We start from the raw sequence: 14,028 nt of genomic DNA, 5'->3' as shown, positions 1-14,028 counted from the left end.
AGCATTTCTCAGGCTTCTGAAAATGTGCAACAGATGTTTTAATATTAGCACACACACACACACACTCACACACACACACTCACACACACACACACACACACACACACACCACACAAACACACACACACACACACACTCACACACTCACACACACACACTCCTCTCATCAGGTCCTGTTTGGCTTCATTCAGATGACAGGAAGTGGAGGCCGACCTCTGGGGAGTATCACTTCCTGTCTGGTCCGGTACCCAATCAGACGGACAGGAGACGAGCTGGTGAACACAGTGGAGCATTTAGCGGCTACAGAGACAGATAACTCCCTCAGGAGGAGGTGGAGACCAAACACGGAGCTAAAAGAGAGAGAAGACTGGACTTAGGTCCGATCCTAACACACCACGCCATCGACGACTACTGATGACGTATGAGGGTGTTGAAGGTTTGTCAGATTTCAACCACTGACCCTTTAACTCAAAGACCAGAGGGGGCGTGAAGAGAGACTGAGCCTCAACTAAATCCAAATCAGTGTTTGTGTCGATCTGCAACTGATGTGGAAACAAACAACTTTTCGCGAACATGTTGAATCACAAGTTTGACAAGAAAAGTCTTAACCTTCAAATTCAACCTGTCTCCATGACAACTGGACGAACTTCACTGAGCAAGATGTTTTCACATCTCTCTGCTGCCCCCGAGTGGACAAAGAAATAAGTTAATGCAGATTTAAAAGTTAGAAATACAAAGAACAGAGAACCGACCCCTGAGGAACCTCATGACTAATTATCAACACTGTTGCTCTGTGGCTGCTGGACGTGGAAGTAGCCAGCTAACATGTTAGCATCCATTACTTTATAACATGCTAATATGTAACAACAAAATCAATTCATGCAGATTTAATGAAATCAAACCTTCACTGTCAGAGCAGATCGGCTGATGTCAAGAAAGAGTCTATCTACAGATCCTTGAAGAGATTCCAAAGCTCCTGGAGAATGTACCAGAGGCCTTTAAGGCCTTTCCAGCACTCTTTGAAGAGATTCAAGGGTAGCTTAACAGAGCTCAAATGGTACTTGAGAAGGTCAGAAGTCCTTGAAGAGTTTTACAGGTTCTTGCAAAGGTTGCAGGGGTCCTTTAGGAAGTTCTCTAACAGAACCTGAAGCATCAGTACTGTACAAAAACTGTTAAACTGTTGACTTGAACCTTCACTGAGGTAAAGTCTCAATGCTCTGAGAGGGGTCTGAGAAAGTTCCAGAGGTCTCTGTGATCCTTGAAGAGGTCACTGAGGTGGTTTAGGAAGCTCCAGAGGTCCTTGGAGGTTTTTGAAGTGGTGGCATCCTGAAATTCTTACAGTTGTCCTGAGTTTACTAGACAATTGCCATAGTCCTTGAGAAGCTCTTTAAGTGGTTTCATGGGACCTTGAGAAGGTTCCAGGGTCCTGGAAGAGAGTCCAGCTGCTTGTGAGGTGTCATTGGATCAGAACAAACTTCCAGATGTCTTTGATGAGGTCGTTGAGCTCCTTTAAGATGTTCAAGGGTCTTTGAGTGAGTTAATCAGCACCTGAGCGTGAAGCGTCAGTCCTGTTGCTATGGTAATGCCGCTTTGATTTGAAGACAGGTTAAACTGTTGCCCTGACCTGTGATTGGTTTAAGCAGACACCTGCCAGCTAATCAGAGAGCAGGATACTGTAAGATGATCTCAAACCAACAAACAGCTTCTGTGGCATCATATACAAACACACACACACGCACGCACACACGCACACACACACACACACACACACACACACACACACACACACAGAGGGTTTATTCATGCAGCTCGGTCAGATACTGTGCACACTGCGTGTCACGAGGATCACACACACACACACAGGAAGCAGAGAGCTGGAAGAGAGGAATCCAGATGTTCAGGACGTGAGAGAGAAACTGTGGTTATAACTGATGAAGTTCTGCTTTAGATTTTCCAGTTTGTTTCACCAGAAACAGCTGATGTGATCATAGAAGATCAATAACAACAGAACGGTGCAGAAAGGCCTGAGACGGCCTCCTCTACAGAGCGGCACGATCATGTGCTGAACCATATCTGATCATGAATCATGATATGAAGTTCAGTTGTAAGTCGCTCTGATTCCTGCAGCTGTTTGTGTTTCAACGTAAGAGGAACATTAACACTTTTGAATCAACGTGTTTTTAGGCAAATCAACAGTTTGGCACCAAGTCACCATATCAGAGGAATAATGACATCATCAATAAAGATGATCAGAAGAGTGGACACAGTAAAGCAGAGTTTTAACTGTGAGAGGCTTTTCTTCTGCCAGTCGTCTGCAGGTCGAAACACTCAGTGACATAAAGAGAATCATTTTGTATTTTCTGTTTTGTAGCAGAGCTTTTCAATCAGTAACACTCATCAGTCTGGACACACAGAAACCAGAAGAGTGAGACACGAACCAAGAACCACAAAATAACTCACCACTGAATTCCTGCTCGCTCCTCAGATTTCTTAACACCAAATGCAGACTTTAATCCACCCATGAGATGCTAATAACAGCTGTGTGTGTGTGTGTGTGTGTGTGTGTGTGTGTGTGTGTGTGTGTGTGTGTCCTGCAGATGTTCCAGTGAAGCCTGACACTGCCCTCCAGACTTCTTCTTCACCTTCATCACCATCGATGACGACTACCAGAACAGCAGCAGACCCTGACCCCCCCTCACCACCACACAACCACATCACAGTTGCTAAGAAACAGTCGTGGGCACGACAGGGCTCTGCAGCTCCACCCACCACCCTGCCCTCAAGCTCCACCCACACCAGAACCTCTGACCGGGAGCGAGCATCAGGGACGTCCCAGGATGCATCTGGGCAGGCGTGGAGTCAGAGGCTAGCACAGGAAAAGGTACGAGATGGCTGGATTGGAAGTTTGATTATGTGTCACGTCAGTCCAGCTGGACGGAAAAAAGACTTTATTGCCGTTCTGGATGGTCCAATTCTTTGAGTGTTGTTCAGTGATGAAAGGAATTGATCAACTCGGAGGCATTTGATTCTGAAGGAATAAGTTTTCATCTGGAACTGGTTCTTGATCCCCATCCCTAAAGTCCAGAGATGTCTGATGTCTGTCCCCTCTTGGCCCATTCCTGGTAGTTTGAGCCTTCATTTTTGTTTTCTTGCTGGTAGTTTGACCCACTCCTCATCCTGCTCCCTGAGGTTTAATCCCCCCTGTTTTGTCTTTTTAGTTTGATCTTGTGTTCTTGATCTTCTCCTGGTGATCAACCCATTCTTCTTGTCAGTCACCTGGTAGTTTCATCCTTCTGTCTTGTTTTTGTTCTGGTAGTCTGAGCCCTCTTTTAAGTACTTTGACCGTTCCTTCATGTTCTGCTCCTGGTAGTTTTAGCCATACATCTTGTTTTGCTCTTGGTAGGTTGACGTAGTTCAATTCCTGCTTCTTGTTTCTCTTGAGCCCCTCTTTCTTGTTCTGCTCTGTTCTTCTTGTAGTCTGACCTCTTCTTGTTTTACTCCTGGCAGATGGACTCAACCTTCTCATGGTAGTTTGACCTCTTATTCTTGTCCTTTTTCTGGGAGTTTAAACTCCTCCTTGTTATGCTCCTGGTAGATCGACCCATACTTCTGATTCTTATGTTGGCCCTTCCTTCTTGAAGTGCCCATAGATGTTTGAACTCTCCTCCTATACCTGCATCTGGTAGATCAATACCTCCTTCTTGTTGTACCCCTTGTAGCTTGCCTCCTCTTTCTTGTTTTGCTCTTGGTAGTTTGACCCCTCATTCTTCTTCTTCTACTTCAAGTAGTTTAAACACCTTTGTTTAGCTCCTGGTAAATAAACCTTCTGGTTCTTAATTCGGCCCTTCTTTCCTGATGTACCCGTGGTAGTTTGACCTTTCATTTCAGACCTGCTTCTAGTAGTTTAATCCCTCCTTCTTGTTGTTTTGCTGTTGGTGGTTTGAAGTTTCGTGGTTTGACCCTTTCTTCTTTATTCTTGTCCCACTGGTTCAGTCCCTCCTTCTCGTTTTGGTTGTTGTAGTTTGACGCAGGTAGTTTGAACTCGTTTTTCCCCTGGTGGATGGACCACTCTTTCCGTTTCATATTTCGGCCCGTCCTTCTTGATGTTTTGTGTTAGTTTGATCTTTCCTTCTGGATCTGCTTCTGGTTGTTCTCTCTGGTTGTGCCCCTTGTAGCTTCTTCTTCTTGTTTTCTCCTGGCAGATGGACTAAACCCTCTCCTCATGGTAGTTTGATCCCTCGTCTTAAAACCATAGCCTGTCCTTCTAGTTTTGCTTCTGGTGTTTGACCCATCCTTTCAGTACTTTCACTCCCACTTTATGTTCTCTTCACAGACGGAGCAGTGTGGCGACAGGATGTGCGTCAGTCTGGCCCGGGATATGACCAGCACGTCCTGTGTTCCCGTCACTTCAACAACAGTCCACCAGGAAGCCCCCCAGCCATCAGGGGGATCTCCTGATGTCCCCACCACCTCCATCAGCACCAAGTCTGCCCAGCGTGCCTACCTGCAGAGCCTGGATCGCAGCAGCCGAGCCTGGGTGTTGTCTTCAGGAAAGACCCAGGCTTCAGACGAGGCCTGCAGGTTGCAGGAGGAGAGTGGCAACAACATCTGGTATAACCCGATCCCTGAGGAGGAGGATGCAGGAGGTCCACATAGGGAGGAGGAGATATGGAGGAGGAGGGACGAGAGGGAGGAGGGAGGAGCAACAAAGAGGGCGGGTCCAGGAGACACCAGAGCAGAGCTGGGAGATCCACTGGAGGGCGCCAATCCAAGTGTCAGCCACCTTATCGATGACATCACAACAGAAAACACAGGTAAGACGACCTCCAGGCTCCACCTGATTCTCTTACATACACGCTTTTTCAAAGCGTTAAGTGTTTGTGTCTCTCCCTCAGAATATCCTCCGTCAGACTCTAGCCCCGCCTCCCAGAAGAAAGGGGGCGTGTCTGGCAGCGTGATTGACAGGTTGAGGTCTCCTGGTACAGTGAGGAAACTCTCCCTCAAGATGAAGAAACTTCCTGAGCTGCGCCGCAAACTCAGCCTCCGCTCCTCCTCCCGTGCCCATCGCCAGGGAAACGACAACAGAGGGGGCGGGGATGAGTCAACCAGTAAGAATGCAGCATCGTCGTCAGCCTTGTCCAACCAGAATGTGATCAGCAGATATCACCTGGATAGCTCCGCCCCTCCAGCCAGACCGCTGCGGCGCACGTCGAGAGGTCGTTCTGCCAGTAAAGGAGGTAAACGACATGATGACAACATCTTGTCAACATGTTTATAACACAACACAACAACTGTGTGGTCTATATCACAAGGTTTTTAGTCTTATGTCGCCAAGTATGAAGGATAGATTTCTCTGTGGTGTTAAAGACTTTTAAGCAACATTTCCAACAGTCATTTTGTGACTTCTATCCAGATAAAATCCAGAGACAATGTTTGGAGACATTAAGCATGAAAATCGGACATATTCAGTCCACTATTAACCTTCAAAGACCAAGAACTCTCCTGTATTTATTTAGTTCAGTCAGGTGTCAGACATCATTGGATTGAGGAGAACCTGAAGTGTGAAACCTCTCATGGCTCATTTAAAGTTGTTTTGTCAGAGAACGGATGAAATTAACAGAATGTTTAAAAAACATCAGTCGGTATTTGATGTTTTTTACTCTGAGCTCTGAACCTCAGAGGTTTAGTTTTTTATTTAAAAAGATGTTGTGACCTTTTCTAAAGCAAGTTTATTACATTATCCTCAGTGTTTTTCAGGCTACATTTCATTTACTGATCGTGTAGATGAGTATTTTTATCTCCTAAACCAACCTAACTGTGGCTGGAAATTGGAAGTATTTCTTTAATTACCTGAAAACATTAATCCATGAAGTCTAATGATAAACAGACATAAAACAAAACTTAACTTTCACGCAGGACTCACGGTGGATGTCCAGTCAGACAGCGAATTATTTCAGACTACTGAATTACTGAGTACTTTTATACTTCGTCAACTAAAGGCCGACCATCCTGAAACGTCTCCTAAAACCACCGACACGGTTGTACAAGGCAGAAACTCACCTTCCACACACACACAGACGAGGTGAAATGTTGACGGGCTGAGACGGTCACAGAGCTCGACATCCAGGTGAAATACCAAGTTTTTAGGGAGAAAACACAAAAACATAACGAGTCGAGGAAGCAGCTGTAAGATCTTCCCTGAGGTGAAGTCGTTTCACACAGAATCAAATTAAACCACTGAGTTTAGAGAATCATCTGATTCACGTGAGTCCTGAACCTGCTCACCTTCATCCATCAAAGAAATGTTTCTTTTTGTAGGTTACCTCAGCGATGGAGACTCTCCTGAGCTGCTGCCGCGGCAACAAGCCCCTCCCCCTACGACTTCCCAGGAAACGGCGTGTGACGTCAGTTCCTTCCGACTGTACGTGAGCTCCGACCCACAGCGGTGCAGCCAGCGGGTGACGGGGCTACTGACTGTCCACCTGATGGGCCTGGAGGAGATGAAGACCAGCAGGTAACAGAACACCTGCAGCTGATACTCGCTACTGATTGGACACTTTTCCTGAATACAACTAGATGAATACAAGACAGATGACCTGCTGACAGCTGAACTCACCTTTTGATGTTCTGGTTCCGGTCTGTTCTGTCCTCTCAGGTCCGAGGGCAGTAAGGAGGTCTTCCTGGCCATCCAGATTGATGGGGTGACGAGAGCGAGGACCGCCCTCCTGACGCTGCGAGGCTCCGCCCTCTCCTTAAACCACGCCTTCCACCTGGAGCTGGAGCGAGCGCGGCAGCTGCGCATCGTGGTGCTAACACCAGGTACTGCTGCCGTCTGTGACCCATTTCTGCTAATGTTCCTGAACCAGAACTGACTCTGATGTGTCTCTGCAGCCACAGGATCGAGACCAGGAACGGATCAGACGTCAGCTGCTCCAACCAGGAACAGAGTCTGCTGTCTGGGCGGAGTCTCCATCCCCCCACTCTTTAAAGGTCCATTACACCACAGTACTTTATTTTAAAGGTCCATTACACCACAGTACTTTATTTTAAAGGTCCATTACACCACAGTACTTCTCTAAATGATGTTAGTGAGGTCAGAGCGAGCAGCTGCTCTTCTTCTGTCTGTCTGTCAGGGAGTCGAAGTCAGCAGCTGTGTGTGAAGCTAGAGCCCCGAGGACTTCTGTACGTCAAACTGTCCCTGCAGGAGAGCTGGGACACACAGGTACACAACAATACACAACAATACACAACAATACACAACAATACACAGTAATACACAACAATACACAACAATACACTGTAATACTGCTAACATTGCAGAGTAAAGTAAAAGAACCAGAAAACTAAATAAAAAGTAACTCAGATTAAACGTCATCAGTCTGTGACGTTACAGACTCACTCAGAGATGTAACAAGTACCTGAAAGAGTAAAAGGAAAGACACAGTGTTAAAACATTACTTTGGTAAAAGTGAAAGTCACCCATACAAACAGTACTTGAGTAAAAGTCTTAAAGTATTTGATATTAAATGTGCTTAAGTATCAAGTACCAGTGAATTATACACATATTTGTCTCTGATGCAGCATGTAATCTGTAAAGTAACTAGTAACTAAATTGATAACTTTAGTTATGAGTGTAGTGGAAGTATAAAGTAGAAGAAAGAAGAAAGTACAGTATTTGAGTAAATGTACTTAGTTACATTCCATCACTGCTTACACATGTACAGCCTTCACTTTCACACTCGTCTCCTCTCAGTGATCACATGACATGATTTACATCCACACACTCTGCTCACACACATTACTCACAGAACTACTGCAGTACTATGACGTACTACAGTATGAGAGTACTAATGCTCAGTGAGAAGGCAGCTGAACTGTGTTTCTTCCTCCCAACAGTCCAGCAGTGACAGCTCAGTGCCTGCTAATGTGTTCGGGGTTGAACTGCACCACCTGGTGGAGAAAGAAGGATGTGCAGCTCCGATCCCTCTGCTGATCCAGAAGTGTGTGGCAGAGATCGAACGCAGAGGACTGAAGGTATAAATATTGACAGATGTTCATTATATTTACATGTTCAGCTTCAGGTAGGAATCAATAATATAATTAATAATACAGATCAATAACACAGCTGTTGTGTGTATGTGTGAGGTGGTGGGTCTGTACCGACTGTGTGGTTCTGCGGCGGTGAAGAAGGAGCTCAGGGATTGGTTTGAGAGGAACAGCTCGGCCGTGTGTCTCAGTGAGGACCTCTACCCCGACATCAACGTCATCACAGGTCGGTCAGGACACACCTGAGTGACTCACACCTGACTGTAGCTGCTGAGACTCCGCCCCGATGACTGTACCTGTGTGTTCTCAGGTATCCTGAAGGACTACCTGCGGGAGCTGCCGTCTCAGCTCATCACCAGGACTCTGTACGAGGTCGTCAGGGAGGCCATGACACTGAGACCTCCATCTGCACCACCTGCAGCCCCTGATCCTCTGCTGGCCCAGAGCACCGTGGAGCTGCTGTCCTGTCTGCCGCCTCCAGAGAGGGTAACTACTGCAAATACAGTCCAATTAAATAACACACAGACATAAACTCTGGACCAGGTTTTCATTCTGGAACGCAGAACTACACAACAGCCCGCTAGTAACACAACTATATTTTAATGAGGTGCTGCTGTTATTCTGTCATCACATTTTTGATGTTTTTTATTGAAATTATGCAGCTGCTGTTCACAGTATGACCGGACCAGCCTGAGTGTTCACGCAGAACCATCAGACAGCAGGTTTTAAGAAGAGACAACATATCAAACTGAATCAGGAAAAAATAAGGATGATTCCAAAGCAACAGGAATAATTTATCGAGTGAACAAGCTCCAACTCGTTTGTATTGTCGTTTGCATTTAGCTCCAAGCTGTTTTGTCCGCACCAGGACACCAGGTGGTCAATCTCCCGCCTGTAGGTGGACTCATCACCACCAGAGATGAGCCCAATGAGGGTGGTGCTGTCCGCAAACTTTAGGAGCTTGACCGACTGGTGACTGGCGGTGCAGCTGTTTGTGTACAGGGAGAAGAGTAGAGGGGAGAGGACACAGCCTTGAGGGGAGCCGGTGCTGATGGTCCGGGAGTCAGAGACGTGTTTCACCAGCTTCACATACTGCTTCCTGTCAGACAGGAAGTTAGTTATCCACCTGCAGGTGGAGTTTGGTACATACAGCTGGGAGAGCTTTTCCTGCAGCAGAGCTGGAGGTGTTGAAGGCAGAGCTAAAATCCACAAACAGGATCCTGGCATAGGTTCCTGCTGAGTCCAGGTGTTGGAGGATGAAGTGGAGGGCCATGTTTACTGCATCATCCACAGATCTGTTGGCTCTGTAGGCAAACTGCAGGGGGTCTAGGAGTGGGTCTGTGATGGTTTTGAGGTGGGTCAAAACAAGGCGCTCAGAGGACTTCATCACCACAGAGGTTGTTTTGGAACAGGGATGATGGTGGAGGTCTTGAAGCAGGCTGGTACGTGACATGTCTCCAATGAGGTGTTAAAAATGTCTGTGAACACTGGAGACAGCTGGTCAGCACAGTGCTTCAGGATGGAGGGAGAGACAGAGTCCGGTCCGGCTGCTTTGCGGGGGTTCTGTTTCTTGAAAACTCTGTTAACGTCTCTCTCCTGTATGAAGAGAGCCGTGATTGTGGTGGGGGAGGAGGGGGGGGTGCCTCTGAAGTGGGCAGTTGTGGTGAGGCCAGGGCCTCTGTTGGGGTGGGGGGGAGGGGCCGTGGGTCTGGGTGACTTGATTTGGATCCCGAGGGATGGTGACAGGCCTGACCCATTGTTTGTCAAAGCGGCAGTAGAACCCGTTCAGGTCATTGGCCATTTGTAAGTCGTTTGTAGAGTGGGGGTGAGCCGTTTAGCATCTCTCACCTCCTTGTAACGACAGTTGCGTGTGTGATTGTTCAGACTGACCAGCAGGTGACCTCCCTGACCTCTAGAGGTGTTTGTGCAGGCGAATCTCCGCTTGTTGAAAACATTGGAACAAATTTTCAGACAACACACATCTCATAAATCACATCTTTGTATTGAGTCAGTGTCGCCCTCCTGTGGATGGAGGGTTTACTTCCGTCTTCTCGCTGTCTTCAGGCCACCCTGTCTCTGCTGCTGGACCACCTCAGCCTGGTGGCATCCTTCAGCTCGTCCAACCGGATGACGCATCAGAACCTCGCCGTCTGCTTCGGCCCGGTGCTCCTCACCCCGACGCAGGAGGCATGGAGGGCGGGAGGAGGAGGGAGGGGAGGAAGAGGAGGAGCAAAGGGGCTGGGTCATGGTGAAGAGATTGCAAGTGCGGTGGATTTCAAACGACACATCGAGGCGCTGCACTACCTGCTGCAGCTGTGGCCAGGTGAGACAGGCGTTAACCACAAGCTCCACCCACTCTCACATTCTTGTGCTGCCATGGTAAGTGCCTTACCTTTAACAGGTCTATCATCTTGCTGTTCATGTCTTGTTCCTCAGTACCGACCCATCGAGTCCCAGCAGAGGACCACATCGATGTCTCCCCCACCCTTACCTCTCTCCCCCTGAGCCAACAGCAGCCACGGCATCCTGCGCTGCGATTGGCTCTGCCCCAGAACCCAGAGGAGGAGGTGGTGGTGTCACGTCGGGGTCGAGGAGGACTGGGCCGGCTGGACAGCCCGCCGCCGATCAACCGGTATGCCGGAGACTGGAGCATCTGTGGACGAGACCTCCTGTCAGGACAGGACGCCGACTACGACGAGGTGGCAGGAAGTGAAAGTGACGGAGGTAAACACACACTACCACGCTTTAATCTGTCCTGCATGATTATAGACGTGGCCTCCTGTCCTTCTCACTCCTCCATGTTGTTTCAGGCAGCGGAGATGAAGAGGAGGAGGAGGAGAAAAAGGAGGCGTGGTCGTCTGCAGGAGGAGGAGGTTTGTACGTGGACGAGTTCATGGACTTTGACGCTCCGTTCAACTGTCGACTCAGTCTGAAGGACTTTGATACTCTGATCCACGACCTGGACCGAGAGCTGGCCAAACAGATCAACATCTGTCTGTAGAGGAGGAGGAGAAGGAGGAGGAGGAGGAAGAAGAGAAGGGGGAGGAAGAGGAGGAAGAAGAGGAAACATTTGTTTCACAGTCTGAACTTGAATTTTGAGTCTGAATTTAATTTGACTTCAATCAGGTTGAAAACTTTACGCTCAGATTCAGAAGAATTGAGTCTAAATTGTAAATAAAGTTATGTTTGTTCGCTCAAAGGTTCCTCTGCAGTCTTAATCACACAGCTCTTATGTCTGAAACAGACCTCAGATCAGCTGTTAGTTTGACCTCTGACCTCCTCTGATCTCAAACTGAGAGACTTTCAGGAACAACAGGAACGTTTCTGTCGTCTGAAGACATCAAAGAAAGACGAGAAAACTTTAGTGAGGAATAAAAAGTTCAAATCCCGTAAATATGAGAACTGAAACATATGAACGAGATGGATTCGGTTCTCGTAGCGTCTCTGGATGATTCCTGACTGCTGACGATCTGTCAGTCTGACGCTCTGCCAAAATAATGACAACAACCAGATTAATTTATTGTCTGATCCAAAGATAGACGAGTGAAAACCTCCTCAGAACGTTATTATTATTATTATTATTATTATTATTATTATTATTGTTGATGTACAGCTGTTTTAAAGACCCTCTGAAGTCACAGAAGTGAACTGATGTTGTTGTTCTGGGTATCAGGGTGGGTCCTGCTGGATCCTGTCGGGTCCTGCTGGATCCTGTTGGACAGTATTGGGGCTGTTTGCACTGTTGAAGCCATAATTTCACTTGTTGAAACTTTTAGTTGAAGAGAACAAACTGTTGAACTCGTCGCTCTCCTGCTTCATCCCCCTACAAGTTTCCTTCAGGTCTCTGTGGGATCTGTAGTTTTCTGTCAGTCCTGCAGGTTTTTGTCACCCCCCTTTAAGAATCTGTGTCGAGGTGGATCAGCAGAGCGATGTGGTCTCCAGCAGGTCGACAGTATTTTCACGGTACAGAGTTTCTCACTGTGATGAGTGTGTGAAGGAGTTGATGCCATATTCAGTGTTGATGTTGTTGTTTTAATATGTTTATTGTTTGTTGTTGTTGTTTTTTGACAGTATTATTTTGTTTTGCACAACTTCAATAAGCACTTCTGTTTTTTATTGATGATGACGATGTTTCTATGCAGATGATGTAACCAAAGTGTTGAAGCACAGTTCCTGTTGGAACAGACCACAGTCTGTACGTCTTATAACCTGACCAACTATTAAACACATTATTATTATTGTTGTTGTTGTTGTTGTTGTTGTTGACTGAATGACATAATAATTAAATTTCTCCAGAAGAAGACAAAACAACACGCAGAATGGATTACACTCTGATCCAACCATTGAACTAGTAACCACAACATCACCAGACTCCATTAACAAATGTAGTGATTTTAAGAGTTGTTGAGTTAAAACAAACTTTATAAACTTTGTGAAACTCTGTCTCTGACTAATTCTTACTTATTTGTTCCTTCTTGTAAATTCAGCAAATGTTCTACATGAACATCTTTTCGCAGAGATCTGATCACAAGTGAGTGAGTTCAAACCCCAGCAGACAGCATGACTGAGTGAACACATTCAAACAGGCGACGAAGCTGCTCAGCTCATAAACTGAAATACGTCTCAGAAGAACGATTCAAACTATCAACTGATATAAAAACTTTACATAAAATATATTATTAAAAACTGACTCAAAACTCTCATCATCTGAGTGTAGGAATATGGAACCTAAGTACAAAATGTAAAAATAAGTATATAAAAATATTTAAATATAGAAATATCATCAAATCAAATCATAATGAATATTATCATTAGTTGTAGTCGTATTTGCATTAATTGCATTTTAATCTTTGTGAGGCTAGCCCCATTGCAGTAACTCTCCCTGTTACAGTTGCCTTTGCTGAGCGAAGCTTTTCAAAACTGAAAAAAATAAAATTCTGCTTAGGGCCCCAATTTGGCCAGGGGTGGCCCTGAATGCACCCTTCGAAGGACGCAGCCCCTGAATTGGAACACAGCCACTGTGTTCCTGAAGCCATCCATTAAAAGTCTTCTGCTGAGTTATCTGAACATATTGATTGATCAGACCGTATTTATTGTAAAGGACAATGTTTGAACAGGTTTTTAGCTGCTTTCAGGAGACGTCCGGCTTCAGAGCGTTCATGACAGGAGGTGACAGGTCCAGTCCTCAGAGCAGAGAAACAAGTGAGCAGCTAAAACTAAAGGTCAGAACACACCTGTTGGTTTCTAAGGACAGCTTTTATACTGTATTGATCTTCTGTACACTTCTGTACTTCTCTCTCTGCTCTGGTCGGTCTAATATGTAATGTGTAAATACATCTTTGAGTAAAGCACTGTGTGAATGAGATGTATTAGTGTAGCAGACTGAGTTCTGTTTGGTTCTGTGTTGGGTCGTTACTGAATTAGACACACACCACCACTGAGCAACATCAAATAACATCCCCAGAGAAACCATCAGGTAAATAAACCGATACAATAGGAACTAGTGACGGACAGTTATCACCATCCATATTTAACATTTTTCTGATTATTAGTGTTTTTTATTTGTCAGATTGCTGATAAAATTAATTAATTAAAAATGTGATACTTTGTCAGATGCAGCATTGTTTCTCTGCACATCAACTAAGAGTAATCTAAATCTGCAAAGTAACTAGTAACTAAAGCACTGGTCCTAGTCGAAAGCCGTCGAGGACGCGCATTCAGCGTCATCTGACGTCACGTCCGCAGGACTGCGCGGGAAATTCGGACCACGCATTGCAGCACATTATGCAGCACACAGCCTGTTCAGGGCAGTGGAGAGATACGTGGGTGGGCTACTTCTTTTTGGTTTTGAACGCTTCATCACCCATTAGCATTAAAAAACTTAAAATGCATGTTTATTTTTTCATAAATCCTGCCCCATGTCCCTTTAAGGTGAAGAAATGTTAATGAGCAGAGAAAGATCTTCATTGACTGATTTTTTTT

General features: G+C 46.0%; 1 protein-coding gene across 1 annotated transcript in view; it reads left to right on the top strand.

Moving 5' to 3' along the window:
- LOC141016019 (rho GTPase-activating protein SYDE1) overlaps positions 1–12,289 on the top strand; it is an 18,662-nt gene extending 6,373 nt beyond the window's left edge. The window contains exons 2-14 of the mRNA XM_073490258.1: positions 2,598–2,881; positions 4,334–4,814; positions 4,896–5,237; positions 6,319–6,514; positions 6,656–6,819; positions 6,892–6,990; positions 7,134–7,222; positions 7,897–8,034; positions 8,146–8,272; positions 8,357–8,532; positions 10,111–10,369; positions 10,483–10,770; positions 10,857–12,289. Of these exons, the coding sequence (XP_073346359.1) occupies positions 2,598–2,881; positions 4,334–4,814; positions 4,896–5,237; positions 6,319–6,514; positions 6,656–6,819; positions 6,892–6,990; positions 7,134–7,222; positions 7,897–8,034; positions 8,146–8,272; positions 8,357–8,532; positions 10,111–10,369; positions 10,483–10,770; positions 10,857–11,047 (2,834 nt within the window). The 3' untranslated portion in view covers positions 11,048–12,289. The remainder of the gene's footprint in view (positions 1–2,597; positions 2,882–4,333; positions 4,815–4,895; positions 5,238–6,318; positions 6,515–6,655; positions 6,820–6,891; positions 6,991–7,133; positions 7,223–7,896; positions 8,035–8,145; positions 8,273–8,356; positions 8,533–10,110; positions 10,370–10,482; positions 10,771–10,856) is intronic.
- The last annotated feature ends 1,739 nt before the right edge of the window (positions 12,290–14,028 follow it).

Source organism: Pagrus major, chromosome 20 (assembly GCF_040436345.1).
Source record: "Pagrus major chromosome 20, Pma_NU_1.0".
In the NCBI taxonomy this organism is placed as follows: domain Eukaryota; kingdom Metazoa; phylum Chordata; class Actinopteri; order Spariformes; family Sparidae; genus Pagrus; species Pagrus major.
Note: the sequence above shows the minus strand (reverse complement) of the source record. Positions and strands in the feature narration are given on the sequence as shown.